General features: G+C 40.1%; 1 protein-coding gene and 1 non-coding gene across 3 annotated transcripts; one reads left to right on the top strand and one right to left on the bottom strand.

The window, feature by feature from the left end:
- Positions 1–25,284, bottom strand: cers5 (ceramide synthase 5). Of its 2 annotated transcripts, none has more exons than XM_085275053.1 (10): positions 24,962–25,282; positions 15,617–15,722; positions 14,278–14,408; positions 13,885–13,942; positions 13,690–13,740; positions 12,083–12,175; positions 5,657–5,785; positions 4,703–4,809; positions 3,656–3,812; positions 1–875 (listed from the first exon to the last, which is right to left on the bottom strand). In XM_085275053.1, the coding sequence occupies exons 1-10, from the start codon at positions 25,132–25,134 to the stop codon at positions 711–713; spliced, it is 1,170 nt and encodes a 389-aa protein (XP_085131179.1). In that variant the 5' UTR covers positions 25,135–25,282; the 3' UTR covers positions 1–710. The 2 variants fall into 2 exon arrangements, with proteins under 2 accessions (XP_085131179.1, XP_085131180.1); XM_085275054.1 differs by lacking the exon at positions 1–875 and adding an exon at positions 882–2,351 and having other exon boundaries at positions 24,962–25,284.
- Positions 8,749–8,854, top strand: LOC146574956 (U6 spliceosomal RNA). The gene has a single exon (XR_014892594.1). It is a non-coding gene; the product is annotated as a U6 spliceosomal RNA (small nuclear RNA).

A 25,284-nucleotide genomic window follows, 5' to 3' on the forward strand; every position in this document is an offset into this window, starting at 1 on the left:
AACACTTAACAGAATATATTTGGAAAGACACATTTTTTAGGTACTAAAGTAGGAGTTGCAGACCTTTATTATTATCCTCATATCTGGAATTCTTTACAGGCAGTGATATCCAACAATTTCATCAACGTTTTGGTCTCTGAAGTAAAAAACAAAAACAAAACAAACAATAAAACAAATCTCTCACAACATTGCGGTAAAGGGTCGTTTCACAATGAACTGCAAAGGGCAGATATGTTCAGCCACACTGTCTCTCACAGCCGGTGTCGTGCTTTTAAGAGCTGTAATATTACATTAATGTTGCTACGTCTGCAGTGACACACCTGTGCCCTGTGCTGTCTGTTGTGAATTAACCCTTAGAAATAACCAAACAAGTTCATCTGACCAATAAAACTGGGAGAGAACTTTGAATCCAAAGAACATCTTCAAGCACAGGATAAATCCCAACATTTGTAAAAACAAGGCTATGCAAATCACTCGCTTCAACAGACTTCATTGCAGCTTTTACGTGTCGCCTCATCACACGACCCAGTGTCTATCTATCATCAGTTCACCAACACATGAATCTCTGTGCACTCACTGTCAGTGTAGTGTGTGTGTGAGAGAGAGAGAGAGAATGTGGGAGTGAACTTTGCGCGTCAGAGGAATGTCAGAAGACAAAGCTCTCTAAGACACTGCGAGGGGATGAACGGCAGGGGGCTTCAGGCTCCGCGTCACCAGCTGTTGTGGTTCTGAGCTCGGGCTTTGGCAGAAGCACAGTGGCCATTAGTGCCATTTTCTCCCTTACAGGGATGAGGGGAGGTCTTGAAGCCTTGTGTTGGCGAGGCTGACTCATCTTCAGAGCTGCTCTCTATGTCGCTGCGGACATCATTGCCCACCTAGGAGACGCAGAGTATGACATTAATGTTAAAAAATTAATTACCAACACCGCAGCAGACTGAAAGTAGGCCATTCTGTGTAATTTGTGAAGGTGATGGCTTTAGCATCTTATTAACAAGGACACTGCAGTTTTTAAATTATAATGCTAACCAAGCCATCATGGCAATATGTGAAAAAGTAATCACACCGTAAACCTAATAAATGTAGTTCTTCCTCAGAAGAGCGGAAAAACCAATCAAGCATTTGTGATAATTGGTAATGAGTTTCACATTGCTGTGGGTGAATTTTGGCTTTCTTCTCTTTGTTATTTTTATTTCTTTTTCACTTGGGGTCAGGTAGGTTTGGATGAAAGCTATTTTTTGAATGAAATGATCATTCGTAAAAGTGCATTTTGTGTTTGTCTGGGTTATCGTTGTCTGATATTAAAACATCACCATCAGACGTAAGCAACCCATTTTCACACCAGGTAGGACATAAACACAGCGGAAAACTTGTCTTCGCCCATTTCTGATGGAAACAGGAACTTCTAATCAACATCTCAGATGATTTATATTACTACTAAGTGTCTCTTCTATTTCACTTACATTCATATATTTACAATATTTCTAAAAAGCTCTTCCTTTTTATTAACATTTACAGAAAAAATAAACATGCATGTATTTCAAAGCACTTTTTCAGAAACACGTCCAAAGTCTTGTTGGCCAACAAGTGCACAACACTTCCACAAAAGCTCATCTTGGTTATTACTCTGACGTTTCCTCCATATTGGACGCAAAACAAGATGCTGCACCTTTGACAAATGAGGTTAGTGAACTTGCATCAATGCAGACACAGTGGTGGAGGGCTTTACTACCCACTTCCACTTACAGTTAGTTTGTTTGAAAGAAGAAATAATTAAAGGAACTTTTCACATAAATGTGCAAATGGTGTGAGCGGGCGTAGGGACAGGGTCTTGGAACGTGGCTTCACGCTTTAGTTTGACTCACAGCGAGTAATAAACAACAAATTAAAGCGTTACGAGAAGATGCTTCATATTAATGGAAACTGCAGTTAGTGTAACAACTGGATTATACTCACAACATTTGCCACAAGGTGGTGCTGTGGGACAATTTCGACACCGTCCTCACTAATGAGAAACAGTGGGACATACCTGACATTCATAACACTTTTACCACATTACTTATCATTTACTCTCCTCTTACTGCTGGCTTCAAATTCAGTACAACGACTGTCTAATCAAAATCTACTGCAGCTACTATGAGTCTTTATGCAAACGAATAGGACGGATGATTTGTGAAAGAAATCACGGCAGAGGGAGTGAACAGAAACTTACAGCCAAACACAGAGAAGTTGTCAAGCAGACAGAGCAGACGCAGAGAAGCAAGAGAGCAGCGGAGGAGGGCTCATTGGACAAAGATAGACAGAAAGACAGGATCTCCCTCTCTCATTCCAGAGGGAGAGGAAGCAAACTGCGTCTGCAGAGAGAATGAGACACAGTCAGGGATGGAGGGGAAAAAGACAAGAGGCAGCAAAGGCGTTACCAAAAATAGCCGTGGTGTCATCTTGGACAAACATTCTGTTTGGTGTGCTAACATACCAAACACAAATGTAATAAAAATATAAACTTCCAGCCCAGGGTGTGTCAACTGTAGTGAAGTGAAACTAGCAGGTGTTCATACCACATTACAAAAATCATTCTACCAGGTGACAATACACTTTGTGTTCCTCTTGTGCAGGAAGGGTTTGACGTGTTGCATTCAAAGCCCAATTTGAGGATTTTCATTATCGACTGGCCTGCTTTTAATTAAATGAAAATGTCAGGGAATAGTGCAAAGTACACATTCAGAAGTCATGATATAAAACATACATTAACTGTTTGTTAAGGCAAACACCTAATCGGCCAATCATATGGCAGCATGTACACATGGTCAAGTCAACCTGCTGAAGCTCAAACTGAGCATTAGAATTAAAAAAAAAAAAAAAAAAAAAAGATTTAAATGACTTTGAACGTGCCATTGTTGTTACAGCAACTGACGATCTACTTGGATTTACCCAGATAACAATCTATAGGGTTTGCAGTGAATATTCAGAAAGAGAAAATATCCAGTGAGTGGGCAAAACTTCACTGTTGATGTCAGAGGACATAAGAGAATGGACAGAGTACAAAAACTCACATAACCACTAGTTAGAACCAATGTATCCAGAAGAGCATCCCTGAACACACCACCAAAGCATTATTCAATCCCGCTCTGTATCAATGGTACAATGGTGCTTGTGTAATGACACTTTGAACTCCTTATTACTAACTGAGCATTTAAAGCAACAGACCACCTGAGTATTGTTGCTCACCATGTCCATCTCTTTATGACTACAGTGTAGCATCATGTGATCCAGCAGGACAGCGCACCGCATCCCAAAACCTAAGTAATCTGAAATCAGTTTCTTGAATATAAAATTGAATTCACTGCACTCAAACAACCTTCACAGTCACCAGGATCTCAATTCAGTAGAGCACCTTTTGGATGGGGTGGAACATTGTGGAATACTGACATGCTATCATGAACCAAAATCTCTGAGAAATGTTTTCAGCACCTTGTTGAATCTGTGCCATGAAGAATTAAGACAGTTCTGAAGGCAAAGGGTGGTACTAACAAATTGTACACAATAAAGTGTCCATGAATGTGAATGAGTGAATCTTGTCATTATAATAGCTTGTATTGGAGATTTTCTTTAGTCAAAATAAACAGTTCCTGACAGCTGAACTCTCCTTGTGACCCACCTTGCCTCGCAGGATGGCTTTGATGGCTATACGGGCTATGAGGTAGGACCAGATGATATGCAGCACTTGGAGGACCAGAAGTAAAACGTTGAAGAGCCACCAGGACGGATACGGCCCGACTATGGCCCAGCTCTCAAACATAGTAGAGTTCAGGACCCTGTTTGAAGGAGGAGATAAACAGGCGTATGTGTGAAGACTGGCTATGTTATAGTCCCAGAAATAGACCTGAAAATAAGCTTAAGCAGCACTCTTTAAACGAGTCTTACTTTAACATACAGAGTGGAATCCCGACCTGCAAGCCAAAGGCAGCGATGCAAGCGAGTAACACAGATCTACGGTAATGTCACTTGAGTGGTCTGTGAGGTCATGTCTTCCTTTACATCCACTTGAGTGACAACAGGTTGTCAACAGACCCACCTCCCCAGCACAGGTATAGATTTCAGCCCAGGTAGCTGCAGCGGCAACACTAGCTTTATCACTCATCCACACCAAGACACTGAATATAGCTGCTCAGGTTACTTTTGCCAGTGATAGGTTCCCTATTGTCTGTAGGACTGTCTCTCTTTCTGGAAGTTGAGCTGCAACATCCAGGTCTCTGCCGAGGAATAGCAGGCATCCAAACATGTCCCTGAATGTAAACACCAGCACTGATCTCAGTGTTCTGGGCCAGAGGTAAAGCCAGTGAATCTTTAAGACGTCCTGAAAAAGGATTCATCTGATCTAGAACAGTGCTGCTACCCGTTTCAGATTATAATTTTATTTAAACAGGAGCACATGGCATTTTTTTCTTTATTCTTAGGTCAGCAGCAATACATTTAAGCACTGCAGATTAAGTGCAGGCTGCGTGTTTCTGAGTGACAGCTGTTAGATATGTCACAGCCAATCAGGTGACAACAGATTATGCTCTTCTTCTTCTTCTTCTTTGTTTTTTAAATTTAAGAGCTGTTTAACATAACCTTCCCAATGCACAACAGGTAGATGAAAAGAAAAAAGCTAAAATCTATAACCACCTATAGCTATTCATTCTGACACTGCTGGTGTACTTACCATATTGGATATATAACAAGCCGTGTGATAAAGAATGCCACGCTAAAGACGATGAAGAGGAAGTCACACAAGCGCTGATACTTGGCATAGTTTGTCATTTTGGCCGCCTGTTGAAACACACACACAAAAGCAAAGAGCACAAATAAAGCATTATAATACGTTTTGTTCTGTATCACAGCACAGATAAGAAGAAGTTACCAAAAACAGAAGTTGGTTCCAGTTCATCTCCATTGTTTAGAGACCCAACTGGCGATAAGCAAAAAGTCTGGTAAGCAATAAATATCCTTAAATCCGTTGGGCATCTGTCTTCGCCTTTAGACAATAATTCTGATGGCAAAAGAGCCAAACGGGACAGGCAAAAATAAATAAATAAATAAATAAATAAATATCCTTTGGGAAAAAACCAAGGCTGCTCAATTACCAATGGCAGTTGTATCTTACTCCCTTTACCATAATAAGTTTCTACGTGTCCTGACCATTTCATCGTAATTCCTGCTGCGTGTCATATGTGCTTTCAATTGACAGGAGCTCGCAGCTCATCTAAAATATTGCAGTTTGCATTATAAATTACATAAATATGTACACAGCCGTTTCAGCTCAGAGTATTTTGGTATATATTTTGCATATCTTTATTTTTATTTAATTTTTTTAGTCTGCTTAGTATAGTTCCTTGTAATTGTTTATATTGCTTTTAAATGATTTATTCTATTCATCTATTTTATATGTGCATTTTTTCTGTTTGGCATCTACTGTGACAGCAAAGGAATTATTTCTTTGTACAGGAAAATATATTTTACTGTGTATATGACAATAAAACTTTTAAATTCTGCCAGGACAGTGAAACCAAACCAGCAGCAGGTGGCGATTTGAAGAGCTTCCAGGGAATTAACATGTACAGGATGCAAAACAGCAAAGAAAAAAAAATGCTTACTGACACCAGCGTGAGTAACTGACCTCTAGCAGGAAGTCAGAGGCGTCGTGGACGCACAGTACGAGGCTCCCCACTCGCGCCATGTTGTTGACGTAAGAAAAGCTGATCAGGCTGACTGTAGCGAGGTGATGGATGAACATGATCAGGAAGTCCTAAAAAATAAGTAAAGAAAATAGGAAAGTCAGAGCACTATACAGAGCACTGTATATGCTCTATGACTGTTCTCCTGTGATGTGCATGTGGAAGTGTGCCTACCACTTCCATACTGAACTGTCTCAACTACCTTTGAATTCATTTTGTGCCTGCAGTAATGCCACACTTTGGCTGAACTACAGTCCCTCTGGCAACCCTTGAACTTCAGCCAATACATTTATTAGGTCAGTATTTGAAGCTGTATTTCATGTCTGTAAGCAGACTAAGTACCATAAGTTTAAATGTTTGCAACAAAGGCAAAACACATGATTATGCCGCATGTAATGTCCTCATGAATCAGAAACATAGTAAACAAATGTAAACACTAAAGGGGCAAACAGTCAAGCCATTGAATGTGGACCTATTACGCCCCTTTCTAACGCCCTATTTTTACCCTTAAACTGTACTAGAATAGTTCTGCACAATTATTGCCTCAAAATATTTCTTGTTCTTTGCATAGCAGGTTAGCCAGGCTGAGATGACCATATTAAAGTTTTCCTCTCCCACAGACACAAAAATCTAGAGAGAAGAAAGTCAAAATAAACACTAAAAGCAACCCAAAAACCTCAGTCATATTTTATATACGATGGAAAAGAAGGGCATGAATAACATTAAGCTGTGATCGCCTATGAAAAATAATAGCAAATAAACAACTAAATGTCACTGCGCTGACAACTAAAATGCTTCAGGATGTCTGGCAAATTAACAGAACATAAATCACTCTACTTTCAGAAAAGGCCAGTTTGTCCAAAAGCAGCCGTCCTGAAAAAAAAAATGCAACTTAACGACAAATCATTTAATGCCAAAAGCAATCTCCAAGATAAACTTCATTTCAATCATAGAACCAGCAGGTAACTCTTGCAGTGGTTGGTGTCAAAGTATTTGTCTGTAAACTGAAATAGAAGTTTCCAGGCCGGAGAGAGAAAAAAAAAAAAAAAAGCTTTGACGTCCACCGTAGTTTCCCAATCAACATACTGGCAAATTCCAGGCCTGCTGGCATAATGTCGCCTGAACTGAGTAATCAGGTTTGGCATTAGTGACGGCAGATGTGTTTGGTGCAGACCAAAGACAGCTTTTAACAAGAAACCTAATACCAACTGTGATACTGACGGTTTGTGGCTGCTTTGTTTCCTGAGAAAGCAGGTAGCTTGCAGTCACTGATTAAACTTTAAATTGTGAATCACATCAAATCTCATTATATTTCAAAAAGATAATGAAATAACAAACACAACAGAAGTGGTGGTGGTCGTTGTAGGGACTGAACAATAAAACTGAGGGGTTTGAAATGTGGAAGACACACAAGAAAACCCACAAAAATTTTTGTTCAATAATTTAGAGTGTTCTAGTCAGTAATTTACTGACTAGAAACAAGACCCCAATAATCGGACAATTCCCTCTGAGCAAGCACTTGGCGACAGTGGGGAAGAAAAACTCCCTTTTAACGGGGAGAAACTTCCGGCAGAACCAGGCTCAGTGAGGGACGGTCATCTGCCGCAACCGGTCCAGGGGTGTTTAAAATGACTCGATTGGATGTTAAATAAATTGGCTTGTTTGAATTGTTTGTTGTTAGCCAATTTAAGAGTCACTTTGATGCCAGCTAGTCAATGTCAAATTGTTGTTTTTAAAGGGGAAACACCCGCGACTCTCTGCGGGTGATGGCTAACCTCCGACCTATTAATGAGAAGAACCTTCTGATGCGACCTGCTGGCGCCGCTGCCGACATCAGATGTTCTTTAAAGGTTTCGATGATTCTTTGCTCACCTACTTCATGGTCGAGATTAAAGAGAATCGTGACACACTCGGGGTCCTTATACTCTTTAAGGAGAGATTTGTAAATGACCTTGTGTAAGGTTCTGAAGGACTTCGAGGAGGGCTGAAAATCGATATGGTGGACATCAGCCCAGATTTTCTTCAACAAACGGTTTGTAATTTCAGAAACTGTGTCATCTGTATACAGAACGCGTGCCTTTTTGAAAGCACGCCTGACAAGTTCTTCCACACAGACTTCAACTGAAAGCTGCTTCTGAGCTTTGATTTCAGAAGACTCTGGCTCAAGTTTCTGTGTGGACACTACAAAGTGTTTCTTGAAGATGGAGATGAAAAGTTTGTCAACTGTTGGCTCTCCTAATTTCAATAGAGTTAAGGTGTGTTTTGGGTTGGAGAGCGCTTCCTTGCAAAAGTCTTTGAAAATGACCTTTGCAAGATCTTGTAGGGCCTTTGGTGATAAAGTCAAATCTGCTGTTTTTATTTCAGAGCAGATTTGATCTAAAAGGCGCTGGTGGAGGGAGTCTGATGGGCAGGCTGTGGATTTTTTTGCAGCCTGGGAAAGGACAGCCTGAAGGACCGCGCTTATGAGCCCTTTTCTCTCTGCTTCACCTCGAGGTGACGCAGAGGGTTTCTGCTCCTCAGAAGCCACGGCTGCTTTTTCAGCCTCTGAGGCTTCTGTGTTTGCCATTTGTGAAGGTTCCACAGACAGCGAGGACTCCAGATTTTTCTCTGGTTGTTCTGTCTGTGGGACCTGCTGATTGTCCTGCTGGCTGCCTGACTGGGTGCACGTACAGTGTGCAAATCTCCCTAACAACACCTGGATCAGTTCTTTTATGAAGCCTTCTCTGGCTCCGTGATCTGACTCCGGGCAGAGCTGCACCATCTGAGCAGCCATGTGAGACATTAGCTGGACAGTGCAGTCATCTGGGCGACCAGCCAGCATGGATCGCACCTGCGACATGTTTAGGTTATCAAAAAAGCCATCTACGAGGGTACCCACAGTGGCTGCGTTAATGTCATCTGAATACATTTTCGTGTTAGTGTTTTCTCTTACTTCGTGTGTCTGGTTCCGATGCATGGACTCAACTGAATGACAGTACCTGTAGCAGCACCCCTATTTATAGGTTTTCGAGGTCTTTGTAATGATGTGCGTCCTGTGTTACTTCGGTAGCACATATACTAAAATTGGAACGATACAGAGAAGATTAGCATGGCCCCTGCGCAAGGATGACACGCAAATTTGTGACGTGACAGTATTTAGTTGCTTTGAAGTATGCCTATAAGCCCCGCCCACTTCTAAAAAGAATGCCTAGCAACAGCGTCACACAAACGCACCGGCCCTAGCCGCGTGGATGTGAAACGCGGGGAGAGATCACGTGGAGCCTGCACGTCCACTGCTGTCACCGACACGGAATACTTTTAAAACCCTTCCGTTATAGTTTGTGCTGTCACCAGGCTGTCCGTGATGGCGGGTAAGCGACGGGAACGTAAATGTGCGTGTAGCTTCACTCGGCTAGCAGAGTGGTCACGTTAAAGCGAGCTATACGTGAAAGTTTTCAGCCGTGTGGATTTTTAAAATACTTTGTGATTGCTGTCATTCAGCGCAGCTGTTCAGCTCTTTGAAATGCAGATGAAAATAACGCGTTTTTCTCACGGTGGAGCTCACGTTTTTTTAAGCACAGCACCGGAAATGACTTCAGATACCCACGTGTGCCACTACATATATATTATTTATATGATTTGTTTCTGGTTTGTGAATTGAACTTAAGATCAGATGTGATGGAGTTGGAGATGGAGACACTTGTCGAAACCGGAAATGCTGAGACTCTCAAAGCCCTGTACGTATTTCCTGATATATTCTCTTATCTGCAGGTATCTAAAAAAGGCTCTCCCTTGAGCTTCAAAGTCTCTGTGCTGCTGCAACATGTTTTGCATTTAGATGGTACTGTAAGGTTGAAGTGCTTCGGTGGTGATAGTTTTGGAATATGTATCATTTGCGTCAGTTGGATTTGGTGACTGTACTGCAGAAGCTAAATGCCATACCAAATGTTCTTTTCCAGTATTACTGCTTAGTACTGCTTGACTACTAAAAAGAGACAAATGAGATGTTTTTGTACATTAACAGCTAAAAGTTGTCATTTTTCATAAATAAAATGGAAATGCGTATTTCATGTCTCAATGCGTTGCTTTGTGGTTTGTTTGTTTCCAAAAAATGAAGAAAAAAAGCAAGAAAACAGAGTTAATGGGGGAATAATGATCAGGGGTGAAGAACACAAGACTTGTATGTTCGCGGATGATGTTCTTCTTTTTATTACAAATCCTGAATCTAGTTTGTTCCAATTGATGACCTTACTAAAAGCCTACAATCACTACTCTGGCTATAAACTAAATATTCAAAAAACTCAATCCCTTACGTTCAATTATACACCTCGACCGGAAACTGTAAAGAAATTCAGCTTCAAATGGGACTCTACCACAATAAAATACTTGGGAGTAAACCTAACGAAAGACATGTCTCAACAAAGAGATCAAATCTGACCTAACTCGGTGGTCTCTCCTCCCATTGGATATGAGTAATAGAATAGAAATAATTAAAATGAACGTTCTGCCTCGAATCCTCTATCTCTTCCAGTCACTACCCCTGGAGATACCCCAAAAACAATTTGACGAGTGGGACGGATGGATCTCACGGTTCATCTGGAACGGCAGACGACCGAGGGTCCAGTACAAAACGCTGCAACTAAAAAAAGAGAAGGGAGGGAGAGCTTTGCCATGCTTACAAGATTACTACTACGCTGCACAACTGAAGCCCCTGGTAAACTGGTGCTCCCCAAACTATGAAGCTAAATGGAAAAATATGGAAATTACACAATTAGACTTCCCACTACAGTCACTTTTAGGAAATAAGAACCAAGCTGAAAAATTTTATAAAGATTTGAACCATTTGACCCGGTTCACCCTGAAACTATGGTTCAGGGTAGTGGGGAAACTACAAATAGAAAAACAGGCTAGGACCTTGAATTGGATAGCTTATGACCCGGAGTTTGTGCCTGCCAGGCTGGATGGGACCTTTAAACAGTGGTCTCTGAGAGGAATTACTTCTTTTTGTTCACTAGCAACAAATGGGGGATTCCAAAGCTATGAAACCATCTCAGATACATACGGACTGGCAAAGCACGACTTCTTTAGATACTTGCAGGTTAGAGACTATTACAACAAGACGTTACTACCACATGTCCATGCTGTTGATCCCTGCATACACTCCCATTAGGAGAAGAGCCCCCCCAGTCACAAAAACTGTGAAAACCTGGCCAGAAGGTGCATCACATCAGCTGCAGGACTGTTTTGAAAACACGGACTGGAGCGTGTTCGAACATCAGGACCTTGAAGAGCACACAACATCAGTGCTCTCATATATTAACTTCTGTGTCAACAGTGTCACTGTGGACAAACGTCTCCGGGTGTATTCCAACCAGAAACCCTGGATGACTAAAGAGGTCCAGGTCCTGCTGAAGCAACGTGACGCCGCTTTTAGATCCGGTGATGGTATGCAGTACAGTGCAGCCAGATCTCAGTTGAAAAGAGGCATCGCGACTAATGCTAAAGCAGAAAACATGCATCTGACAGTCAGGTCGTCTGGGCTTTAGCAGCAGACTGCAGGGGTTGAGAGACAGATGCACCGATAGTCTGTTAAACCTCAGTTAGCATTTGTGTGTCAGATACCATTAGCATACAGTGCTAACATCTCCTGCCTGTGGGACATTAAACTGTTATTGCAGATTGTTCTGACAGGCCCTAAAACCTTTAATCTGTAAAGTCCCTTTTACCTGTTTGGAAAATCCTTTAATGTAAATATTCACACAATATTTTTCTTACACAAAGCAAAAATAGAGCGAAGGATGAAAAAAATCTGGCGGTGAAGCAATCACCTGAGTAGAAGCAAATATGGTTAATTAAATTAACAGGTTAGGAAATTTGGAAGCTGCTTAATTAAAACACTTGCCAGGCATTTGTTGCATAGAAAGAAAAAAAAATTAAGACATTAAAGGAAAGCGCCAACAGCTGTAACAAACAACCTCTCATACGCTGCGTTTCTGTGGAACTTCTATCCTTCTAACAGACTTAGGCCCGCTATAGCCTGCAATCACATGACAGTGGGCGCCCTGGTGCTGAAAATGCAAGGAATCCAGACTGAGCAGCATCGGCTTCACCCTTCCCCCTCCCAAAACAATATAACACATGTGACTTACAGTCACATGTGTTATATTGTTTTTTGTTTTGGTTTTTCGGTTAATAAATCAAAGTCAAAATTAAGGTTTAATGTTATGTGCATAGATGTGAAAAACCCTGCATCACATACACACCCATTCTCATTTTCTCTGCCAAATAAGGAACAAAAGACTTATTGACCAATGTTTAACGGAAAGTTGCAGCTGTGGAGTATCTGTTGCGATTTGATCTAGCAAACACGTGATCAGTGTTCCCCTCACCTTCCTTTTAATGTCGGTAAACTGGGAGAACATGAGCGACCAGTAGAAGGCCAGTTCTGTCACATAGTAGTGATAAAGACCTGGAGTCATGGCCTAAGGGAAGAGAGAGAGAGAGAGAGAGAAAGCAGGAGGAAGGTTTGAATGACTTTCACTTATTTTAAAGTGCCGGTTTTAAAACTCTCCTAGAGACCGACACGCTGTCACCACTTGTTGGAGTGTTGCAAAACATCGCAGTGCACAACGTGATCTTTGCCTAGTGAATCAGAATGATGTCATAATGTTGCAATATTGCATGAGGCTGTGCTTTCCAGTGAACCGCTTCCTGCCAGTCATAGTCCAAACCAAAATTTTTGTATTTTGTCATTATTTCTTATCTTTCTTGTTTTGAGCTTACATATTCCACTTATTTATTCTTTTAACTTGTTCAGCTTCATTATTAATTGTTTTACTTACTGCTTCATGAAGGCTGTCTGTTAGGGGAGCATTACTTGGAAGTTCAGAAAAAGGTAACTCAATTTAATCAAAGCACTTTTGATGGGATCTGACTCAAAGTCAATATCTCAATGCAGATTTGCCTGATTAGACAGGTTGCGATAACAAACTTAAACCACATTTTCTGCACATTTTTTATTTTATCATAGTAACTTTACAACAGTGTTTCGGTTATTTTTATGAGAGTTAACTAAAAATTCTTCTCATATTAAAAACTACAATTCAATGCTAGATTTAGTTTATTAAAATAAATTTGGTGGTGACTGATAAATTGTGTTACAAACATGTGTGATAAAAGTACCTGAGAAGTAAAGCATAAAAAAAGTGTCACGCATTCAATTTCTTGTATTTGATGTTGTTCAATAAAAGCCTGACGCACATATGATATGATAAAAAGTGTATGACAAATGTCCTTCACTTTTCTTAAATGACAATCAACACATCAGTGCCTGTAAAACTTGTGAGGTTCATTCAGTACATTTAAAATATTTCAGAATTTTTTAAAAATCAGGCCAGCCAACAAGAACAGAAGATTATAGTATAGCATCCTTCCTGTTAAAAGGGAGTTTTTCCTTCCCACTGTTGCCAAAGTGCTTGCTCATAGGGGATCATATGATTGTTATTCTCTGTATGTATTATTGTAGGGTCTACCTTACAATATAAAGTGCCTTGAGGCGACTGTTGTTGTGATTTGGTGCTGTATAAATAAAACTGAATTGAACTGAATTACTATTAGCTTTAATCTCAGCATAATATAGGGCTATCAACAGGAAAGCAATGTCTGTGAGCTATAAATAGTAGTCAGGCTGGTTTTTATGACACATTATTGTGTACCGAAGATCAGGAAGTGAAGTAAGAACAAACAGATACTGATAATGCTTCTGCAGTGACAGTCGGACAGGGGAAAAAAAAAGTCAACATTAGCTACTTATCTGCACATGGCTTTCTGTGCATCAGTTTATTTAGTACAGCTTTTCACAGAACACTGAGTACAGTCCAATCACCAAGAAATCAATAGTTTATTCTTCATTTGGTTGCTTCAATTTGGGAATGACTGTTATGGTTAACACTGCTTGTTTAATGGACTTTAAGGAATTAATAGAGATACAACATACCTGGTAGGGGTAACCGTACCAACAATGCCGTGTATCCCACATCCAAGGGGACTAAAAATAAGTAAAGACAAAAGCACATTATTTAACCAAACATTGCCAATACCATTAAATACACCGACTTCTAACAAATATCAAATAACATTGGTAACAAAACTATTGTCACAGTATCAAAGCTTCATTTGTGGGTGCGCTCACCTGCCACAGAAACTGGAACCCATATGTAAATATACACAAATAAAATGTAAATCTCCACCTAGAAGTAGGAGAAGAAATTGACCATTTTAACCAAAAACCACAGAACAACAAGTGTAAAATAATGCTGAGAATTAGAGTGCATGGTCTCTACTCCTACTCCAGCGTAAACTGATCCTGAATCTAAATGTTAATTTAATCCAAGTCAAAACAAGAAAAAGACCTTGAAGGACCAGGCAAATAAAAAGATCTTATCAAATAACCACATTTAAAAAACAAACAAATAAACTACCGGGACATACGCACACCATCACACGTCATCAACACAAAAACAAATCCACAGTTTACTTGAGCCTGCAGAGAGGTTAAAGGTGAGCACAATAGGAGTTAACCTACATGCTCTCGCAGAACTTAGTGTGTGTACTGGGTTTGTCTTGGTTCCTGCGGTGTCTGAACCAACGCTGGACCTTTCGCACCTCCCAGTCCAGCTGCTTGGACAGGCCATCCAGATGGCGAGAGTCTGGATTCTGTCATGAGAACAAAGACAAAATAAATAAACTGAAAACCCGAGGGAAATAAAATATGCTTGGTTATTTTAGAAATCCAGCCTGTGTATTATTGCTTTGTTAATAAACAACAATTTGAGGTTAAAATTTTGAGACTTCTTATCAAACTGAGATCATATAAAGTTATTAGATATTTAAAAAGTTGTCAGAAGTTGTAAGACCTAGTAGGGAAAAGTTGCTATATGATCAGGTGGAGTTTAACTGCACCGATCGACAGTTCTGCACTGTCTGCCTGTGGTGTTATTTACAGAAAGGGAAACAGAAATGCTGGAGAAATATTTCCGCTTAACTGCATCTGATGACAGACAGGTATTGTATTGGCTTTGTTGAGTGTACAATAAAATTGTCACTATTGGAATTTACATCATGATAGCACATAATTTGCGAACATATGGTATAGAAAAAAAAAAGCTGATCATTTTAACATGTTTTCCAACTACGCATGAAATAGTTACAACAGCAACCGTTTCTTTAATTCCAGGATTGGGCAATTAATTTTTCCAACAGGTTACAAGAGAAACTGCGACTATTGTGTAAGGGCCACAGCAATAAGGTTACAAAGAAATAAAAGTGATATAGATCAGAGTTACTTCTCAGCGTACCTACTAAATCGTATGTGCTTACTATAAGACCTTTTAAGTTCCAATCTCGAGTGCAAACATTCTTTCTTTTCGCATAAGCACTTACTTATATCAAAACGACGACCTTTTCTTATTTTCATTTATTTGGGTGAAAATAACCAATTAGTGATGACAAAAAAAATATGTAAGAATAAGAATAAAATTCTAACATAAGCACAGTCTAAACAGAGCTTTTAATGAATCAACACTAAATGAATAAACAGTAAAAGCTGATGTTTATGTCAGCAGTTTCTTTGGGCAGAATACCAGTAGCAATCACATGCGAGAAAAGAGGATTTTTCTGAAGTCTTTAACACACCCCACCACACAGAAATGCCATAAAACCAGGCAAACATGACTGTATTATGTCAGCCTTTGAGTTAAATCTTAATTCAGTGGATTTTGTGTCTCGAGGCACTTTTAATATTAACACAAGTGCCGTGTTCGTCTTGATTTGACAGATAACATGAATGAACTCAGGCATAATATCAAAGAGCACTGATGCTTGTGCACCAAAATGTTTAATAGAGTGAAATAAGTCATGCAAACCTTTGTGATGGATGTAAACACTTTTTCCAGCACTGCATTGGGCTGAGCTCTTCTTCCAGCACCCTGATGAATGTGGAGACTTCGGGCACAGGGACCGGCAATAAATCTGTGACAGCGATGAGAGATGGAAAGTCACTTTCTGTTGCTAAGGCATGCACACAAGCTATTTCAGATGAGACATACATGGCCAATTCTGGCAGGATTTTTAAGTATCTCTCAATCCTTTGTCAGGCAGCATCTTTCTTCGTGGTTTAATACGGAGAAACACAGTATGTAATCTGTGAAATTTGTACATTTTCTTTTTCAAGTAAGAGTTTCAGTCTAGAGTGTCTTTGTTGTAGACAGCAAGTTTGGCAAACATACAATGCACAGCAGTCAGGCATCGATTTATTTGGGTCAGCTTGTTTTCCCCACATACAGCTTCAGGTCCACGGTAGGTTTGAATATATTCAAAAATAATTTACAAACAAATTCTCTATTTAGCCCACGCAGACTCTGGGATGGGCATTCTGAGCCTGTGTGATCCCTGCCTGCAGATCTGTTCTGCATTATGACTCAACTGGCACTTTTAGCGAGGAAAGAAACCACAAATGTCTGTCTAAATGCTAAAGACATGCTGTGGCTCAACAGGCAAGGCAAACAGTTCACAGTGTCATATGCTGAGAGCAGGTTTAAATGTATTACTGCCTGTAATCACAAACAATTTCACAGGCCACTTGTTTTTTTATGCTGGCTGATTACTGTTCTGTGCAGGCTGTAATATGCAGATTATCCATTAGAGCGTGACAGATACATGCTGTAAGGTGATACCTACCTATGGTAGTATATTGGTATCAACCTACAGGTTTTATCATTTGTGCAGACATGCTCATCCTGCAAGTGTAACCAGGCCCCCAGCGGCCTGTTCTACTGTGGGAATTTTGTGGGTGCAGATGGGCTAAAGACAGGTCCGGTGATAGCAAACGAGGAGTGACAGAGAGTGATATGAGTGCGGTGAGCACCTCAGCAATCCGGAAACAAAGGCACCTGTAGGCAATTGATAATCATTCCACAAGTTACGCTACAAAACCCTGAGTTTTACTTCTGTTAGAGAGACCTTGATGTCTGAACGCTCTCTTTTTTAATCATCTTGGCTCAAGTTGTAAACAGTAAATGAGTTTGGACTTTTATAACCTGAACATTTTAACTGTTGCCATCTTGGTGGAGGGGTGGCCAGTGACTGAAACTACAAACTCATCACAAAAGTGTTTCCAGAGGTGAGAAGTCCTTTTTCCCCACAGCCTTCTATAGGAATGGAAGACTTTTTGCAGTGGCCTGCATCACCCCTGTGGTCCTCACTTTATTTTTCAGATCCTGAAGCTACGTCCCTTTTTTTTTTTTTTTTTTTTTTTAAAAATACCGTCTATGTGGTAGACCAATCATTCATCTCTCAACCACGCTGCGCATGATTCGGTGCTTTCCCCACAGGAAACATCCTGCATTACTTTCTTATCCTGCTCCTCCTCTCTGTAGTGAGAGCTGTGCTTACTGCACTTCCATTGTTCTGACTTGTCACACAGTATGTGGTATGGCAGGTGGACAGTGCTACATTCACCTAGTGCAACTTTAAATCAACAGCTGCACAGTCTAGTAGCCGCAAAGGTCAAATTCTGATACTTGTCCAGATTGTGCAGCAGAAACAATGGCCTTAAACTATGTGTTTAAACTGTATTACTGACGAGCTTAAATCTAGACTGCTACAAATTACACCAGAACAATCCTGTGATTTGCAAACATGGATTTTCTTCTGTAATACAGAAAAAAGGAAGCAAAAAACATTCCACTGAAGACAATGTAGCAGTGAGTGTGTTGCCACAGTCATTTCCTAAGCTGCTTCTTCTGGCCTACACGTAGTGATGTTACAAGCTTATGTAAGGAAGCTTCAGATTCAAATCTCTATGTACATAAGCATATTCATGTATTTATTGTACGAGAGCTGTGAGTCACTTCAGCCTGTTGTTAAGGAGACAATTAACGACTACAGCCGGTGCCCTAGTGTAGCTGCACAAAAACACAAGATACAGTTCATGCCAGTGGTATTCTGTAAATCATCACAGTGTCACAAAGTCTGAAATATCATGTCCCACAAACACAACTTTAAGATACTGCGGTTTGAGGTAAACTGCTGAACTTTCCTTCGAGTAAACTTAGAGTATTGAAGGAGGTTTGGAAAAAATGTAGTCAGTAAGCGATAAAAGAAAGTTTAAATATTTGTTTTGGTATAACTTTAATACTCTAGATTTATTTCACAAGACTCTGGTATTTTTTTTCCAGGAAGATATTGTATTACTAACCCTATAAACTGTGCACATGGAGCAAATGAGAAACATGAATAAAAGCTTAAACACGAGTCACATGCACTGATTTTCCAGAGCATCCCATTTTCTGGGGAGATGGTCACTGGGGAAGCAATCGCACATGATGCAGTAGTATTTAATATTAGCTCCAGAAGTTCTGGACACGACTGTGTCCTCCCACTGTTACTTTGGCAATGATTCTGTTACCCTATCAATGAGATTGACATTCTTGTCTTTAAAAATAAAAAAAAAATAAAAAAATTTATAAATAAAAATGAAACTGAGTGAATGGGGCTCAGAAACAGGTAAACTTGACAAATTTAAGCCAATTTCCTTCTTTTAGAAAATATTTTAAAAATGGGATCTATTACTTTTTCTCATTGTCTGTCAAATATTTCAAATAGATGGACATATTAAACATGGCCAAAATTTCAAATAAAGAGGTCAGCATATGTGCAAAGCCAAAAGCTCTAAAAGCTGTCACTTAGAAAGTTTTCTTCTACTGCTGGGTCTTTATGATGTCAGTGAGAGGGCATCTTAGATCATCTCACAGAACTGTTGCGTTTATGGGTGGCTGCCAATCAGAAAACAGCTGGCTTAAAGATGTGGTTTAGGTGGGTCTGAATGACTGTTTTTTTCCTAAAGAAAATGTGAGTTTGCCTGCTTTTATTTAACAAAATGTAACGTTTTTAAATTAATAAACTTGTGAGGTCGCCAGAAAAAGTTTTAGAGTAACTGCTTTAAAGGGAGGCAAGAAAGTTAACATGTTTTGTTTCAGACAGGATAACCTGAGGAACTGCTCTAAGATCAAGAGTAAGATATATAGGGATTATTTTGAACTTTTAATCATGCAAAGCTACCTCAAGAGAGTCTAAGAACAAAAATGTAGAGCAGGATAGTGGCATGCTAGGTAAATATAATCAGACACTTGCAATATCATTTGTTATTTATGTAAATAAAAATAACTGAGTTTATGCTGCTGTATATCACTGTTGACTTTCATGCATGCATACATCAATATGGGGTTAGGGTTACCCTAACCTCCTGCCCATTTGACCAATTAAGATCCAGGATTTATAATGCTTTATAATTCGATATGCACTCACGTCTTATCTTTACTCTATCCAGTATGCAAGAAGGTTTAGGTTTGATAATATAGATCCATTAAGATTAAAACATAAATCTCTGGTATACAAATAGGTTTTGTAAGTCCAAGTTTAGCAATAGCAAACCAGACTGAATTGCAGTAAAATCCTCTACATGTTTAAACTTCTATTGTGCTGGTGGTGTACAGAGTGGTGGGAAACTGCAATTCATCACAAAATAGCCTGAGTGCCTTTGTGTTGCTTTATGAGTAACGCAAAAGAGAGAAGAAAAAGTTCTCACAAATCTAAAAATCAATGTCTTTTGTCTAACATGAAACCACTCAAGCTTCTAGTCCTCCCTGTTTTTTTTGTCTCCTTCCCCGTAAGAAAGACAATTACCTCTCAGTACTTTGTTCTCCTTGTGCTAAAAATCACAAGAGCAATGACAAGTATGCCGTTTCAAGGTAGCTTGGTTATATAACTTATACAACATCATACAAAGTAGACAGTGTATTTAACCCCTCTTCATAAAGTTCAAAGAAAATAAAGACATATTTTAGAGCCACATGTGGCTCTATAATAAAAATAAAAATAGGTGGTTTTAAATGTCATTTGAGTTTCGCTTCACAAACTGAACATAATACTGAGAGTGAACTGGAGTGGCATGATGACTGTAACATACTGGTGCAAAAGAAAAAAACTAAATCCAAAGTACACCTACTTCTGCAGAGAAGTTTGATAGAGGAGTTCCATGTGGCACGATGTTGTTAAACATTACTCAAGGCAGTCCATGTTTTACAGTGCACCGTGAGCATAAAACACTTTACAAGTAAAGGCAACATGCAAGGATCAGTGTTTGGCATTTTGATCAAATAAAAGCTCAGAGGTTGCACGGTGCTGAATGCGACAAAGTGTGCAGCTCTTAACTGACGCCAGAGTTAAGTGCCTACATTAGCTCTCTTGCAATCTCTATTAAATGGCTGCACACTCAAAACGCGAGTTGACGTGTCACAGACACAAGCAACAACCACAAGGTTGTTCTGGGCGCAACTGGTCCTTAAATTTATGATAAAGGAAAGCATGAATTAACAAATATTCATTCAAGTCTGAGCCTGCAGAGCTGGTCGTCAGACAACGGCAGTGGGAGAGGAAAGCAGCAACATGTGTAAGCTAACCTAGTTATGTTAAATGTCAAAACATGCCTGTTTCTTCTCAGAAACTGACGACCTAACCAACACAAGGCCTGTTACCAGGAGACAGGCTTGGTGTGGTCTCTGTACTGAACAGCTGTGAAGGGAAGAGCACTGATCTACGTACCACCTTGACGCTGGTAAACCTTCCAGTGCCAGAGCGGAGGCTGAAGCACAGGCTAATTATAGCAGAGTATTCGACGCAATTGTGGCCTTCATTTGAATTGATTTTACAGCATGTGTTTTGAAACACAAATGACTTAACATGGAAGCATGACTTTGGGAAGAGACAAGGTTAGATTATGTAGTCAGGACATTGAACTCTCAACAAGGAGACGAACAGAGAATATAGAATAACAGAGTTTATGAGGACACAGACCAAAGGTACCGCAGCAGATTAGGAAACCAGGTTTGGCTAATTATTATCCTATATACATCTCAGGTTGTAGTTTTGACACTGTTAACAACTCATGACATGGCCTACAATGGCTTGCACACGCAAAACTGCCTGCCTGCTCACATCTAGAAAATAAGCTCCAGTGGCAAAACGATGATTACGATCGAACAAGAATGAACTGGTCCAGAACGGGGGTGGGGGGGCTGTTACTGGGTTAGTCAGAGTGAGGCACTGCCTGGAGGCAAAAGACAAATCCTGCAAATAATGTCATGAGTGAACCTAGCTTTTCGAGGACAAAGGCATATGCTTTGAAGACAGTAACAGTAGAAGGTGAAATGTAAGATTTTGATACGTTATCTAATCGTTAGAGGATGTTATCAAATAATATTGTCTGATAAAACAGTAGGACTTATACATGCTGGAACAAGAACGAGGTTTATTACCACAGATCCTGAGGGGTTTCTGATGCTAATCTATAAAGTGTTAAAAGAAAAAACAAAACACAATTTGTAGCTTAAGTTAGATCAGTTTTAAATTCTGAGATCTGAAATTAACTATGGCACCATGCTTTGTTCTAAGATCCACCTACACAGAGCTAAATTTGCTAAGACTTCCACCTATTATTTCCCTCTTTTGCATGGCAACAACAGCTAAGGTGATTGGGTTTATTAGTATTTTGAGCTATCCAGCGCATGCTGAAATAACAATCATAACGTAAGCCTACTGGCGTGTCGTTTTTTTGGTTGGATTAGGCTGAGTAACTCCTTGAAATGATAAGAAAAATTGAGCCTACTCTCCAACAGTGACATAAGTGTACTGAACCTGTGTGTGAACCATGTGTGAGTGCAGTGCTGTGCATGCGACAAGCTTTATTTCCTTTAGCAGAGTAGGAACTAAAGCTGTGATGTGCTTTTTTTCCCCTTCTGATTAATAAATGAATGAGACAGTCACGCAGTAAATGCTCTCTGATAACATCACCTTGCACGAGGCTGTCGGAGGACACCTTCTCATCAGAGAGGGCCTGAGTAGCAGCTTTGGCACCTGAGACAGGTGGCTCAGTGCCATGTGCTTCTTATCGAACAGCTCAGCAGCTCCCCTTCACCACCTCCAATATCTGATTGCTCCTTATTTACAGGCACTTGACTACGTCAAAATTTAACCAGCCAAAGTTGAACACTTTGTTTCGAGATGTCCCTCGAAGTGTAAAGTGTAAACTCACCCCTGAGTAGCAATAGTACTTACCTAATACTAACAGAAATAGCTCATATTATAATCGTCTGTCTGTCCTGGCTGTCCTGTTAAGAAGATTCCCTTCTTTCCTGTGTGTTTCTATATGTCATGTGCACCAGCAGAGGTGTAGTTCTTGGCGTCAGCATCTGTTTGTTGTTTGTTGTGACGCTACCTGCATTTTCCCCCAAAGAACCAAGGTTTAAGTTTTTCAAGAGAAAGTTTTACCCTTAAAATAATCTCTCTGCTAGGGGTAGCAGTACTGGTTTGAGTTACAGGAACTTGCATAATATTGTGTAGCATTGATACACATTGACTATTCAAAGTTTTTGCCTACACATATCAGGGCGAAGCAGCCCCAGAGCCTGGACGCTGGTGTTCATTTTTGCAAAGGCGATGTTCAGAGGGAATTTCAGACCGTCATGCTTTTGATGTCAGGGGACAGATTTGCTTAATCTTCCCGGGGCTTAGGCCTGCTGTAAAAACACATGGATGAACTCTTAACCTTGTGGAAATTTCTTGAGAAATACGGGTCCTTTAAATTACCTAAAGACAATCATCTGAATAAAACTTACAGAATGATACAATTAAAGTTTTTTGTTCAATCTTTTAAGATTATTTAAGGATTTTTTTTTTTATTTTGCGCATTATCCTTTAATATACAACGCTTGTCTTGTGGTTCTGTGTCACAAAAGAACTGGCACTGTTCATTTATTGAGCAAATAAAAGCAGCAGCATGTGCAACAGCTGACCAAAAGAAACTAGGGATGCATGACGTAGTGCAAGGTTCTGGACAAACACATCCAGAAACAATTGCCTGCTTTCAGCGCTTCCTGTGAACACCTGATATTTTGAGGTGGTTCATTATTGGTGCAAAACCAAAAACTGCACATATATTTAAGCCGGGGTGTTTAATTTGACTTTTGCAATTCAATTACAAATTTTACTTCGAATTATAACATAATTGGGATGAAAAGATTACTTTTGTGTAAAATAACAGAACAAGCATGTTGAACGATTAATGTCTTTCCAAAGTAATTGTGATTATTGCTTTTATCATAATTGAGCAGACCTACATACACTATGAGAAAAAAAAAAAACAAACTTTGTGGCAAATTTCTGTTGTCCAAAGAGGTTAAAACTCCAGCATATTTGAACAACTTTTTTGTTCCATAAACCTTTTTTTTTTTAACAAAGCATCTATATACAAGTAATGTTTTACATAAAATAGGTTAATTATAGAGGTTAGCACATGTGCCTCAGACATGAAAGTTGCCCAGTTTCTGACTGGGAGGAGACACCAATCCAGCCTCAGGGGGTCACATGCTAGTACACCACTGGTCCCAAGCCCAGATAAATGGGAGGGTTGTGTCAGGAAGGGCATCTGGCACAAAAATCTGTGCCAAATCAAACATGCAGATCCATCTGCTGTGGTGACCCCCTGGGAAATAAGGGAGCACTCGAAAGTAACCTCTAGGATTAGAGCAGAAAAAGGACAAACAAGCAGTCATACATGTTCACATACATATGCAACACCGAGGCCAAACAGCTGTTCCATATACTGTGTACAAGCACTGTGAGCTTTATCCTCTTCTCCCTGCACAGTGAAAGTAGGAGAAGCGCTGCCAGAAACATGTTATCCCACACCGACCAGATAACTGTACAGTTTCTTTGTTCATTACTTCCTCAGAAATATCAAAGTACTAGATCACACCTGTGATATTTCTCCACAAGCTGACATCCTACATCTTCTACATTGAGAGAAACAGGATTTTTATTTTTTAAATGAAGAAATGAAATAACACAAGTGTTAAATAATCCTAGCTAATGAGTTTCTAAAACATGAATTTAGGGCTTTATCTGAGCTCAGCTTCATGCCATTTCACTGAAGCAATGCACTACGCACACCTCCACGACTGGTTTGTCAAGCTTGAAAAACTGATAAGCAGACAAAACCTTTCCCAACACATCGACTTCTAAACAAACCCTTCATCAAAACTTTCAATCAAACAACAAGTTGACATTTGTGAAACCGCCCTATCAGGTCAGTCCGTAGCACAGCTCAAAACTGACTCTGTGGTTTTCCTGTTATCACTCAGGTCTGTCAGCCATTGTGGCGGCAACTCAGGTGGGAAACCAGTGACTGATTCATTTTCTTTACAAGGTCTGGAAAGAGTTTTTCAAATTTAATCTTCAACATCCCCTCTATCGCTCATTTTCCAGACAGACAGGCTAAATCACACAGAAACGGTTGAAATTAAGGAACTGAGATCTTCTAAAGAGGTCGGTACATTTATGCCCCACCTGTAACAGCCAACACCTGCCATGGAAATGCCACATGCTATCTTTTAAAAAACAATAAATAAATCACAATTAAAGCAGTAAACCTGCACTTGAGGAAGAAGATCAGATATCTCAAGACAAGAATATCTCAACTATAAAAACAAATAATGAAACTCATTGTTGTGCAGTGACAGAGTCAAATGCCTTCAAGACATTTAGTTGTGTGGCAGGGCCTGCAGCTGGCTACTATCCAAAGGTACGAAACACTGCGTGTCCCTTCTTCAATTATGCAGAATGAACAAAAGCACAACCCAACCGTTTTACGGATGGCTCCTAATCATATACTATGTGACGAGAGGATGTGCCGGTTTGATATGAAGTAGCGGACTAGCAGTGCGATAGCTACATATTCTTCTTTACCCCCACAAGACAACTAAAAACGCACACTCTGATTACTAAACAAGCTTCACCTGAGATGTTATTTTTGACAAGGGAGTGTTCCGGCAAAATCACCATTAGTAAACTCCCCACCGTGTTAGCCTTCTTTGATCATGTTTAACCTTAAATTTGAAGTGAAAAAGGACAAGAAACTACAAAATAAAAATGCAGTTGAGACAGCAGTTTGGAGGCTGAGTCACTGACTATAACGAAATGGCTGTTTGGCGTGAGAAAAGTTGGGAACCCGTGATTTAAAGAGAGTGGTCCTCCCACTGCTAGCTTACACATCTTCCTGCTGATGGGCACAGCATCCGTTAAAATTAACTTTTGGAGATTCCCCCTCTCCCCCTTTTAAAGAAGAAATAACGCCATGAGCGGTAAATACGAACCTTTCAAAGAGTATCCTTACGACGAAAATTCCCAAAGCTAGCGGTAAGGCGGTAAACAAGTGTCCGGCTTTAGGATACTCCACCCCGGGAGCTGGGTTCTCCAGATCCGCCCAGGTTACGTTGTGAGGGAGCCAGAACCTCTCGTTCCAAAACCAGGCTGAAAGACCAGCCATATTTTCCCGCGTCCCTGTGCCCGCGCGGTTTGGAGCAAAGTATTTCTTGGCTCAAAGAAAAGATGTGTGAAACTTATTGGATGCCTGCTCTGCCCCCCCACCGGGCTACTTCTGTATGCCGACTGCCACACTCAACTTTACCGCAAAAGT

Source organism: Mchenga conophoros, linkage group LG5 (genome assembly GCF_057382185.1).
Source record: "Mchenga conophoros isolate Kocher_MC1m ecotype Shallow Benthic linkage group LG5, M_conophoros_male_GT1.1, whole genome shotgun sequence".
In the NCBI taxonomy this organism is placed as follows: domain Eukaryota; kingdom Metazoa; phylum Chordata; class Actinopteri; order Cichliformes; family Cichlidae; genus Mchenga; species Mchenga conophoros.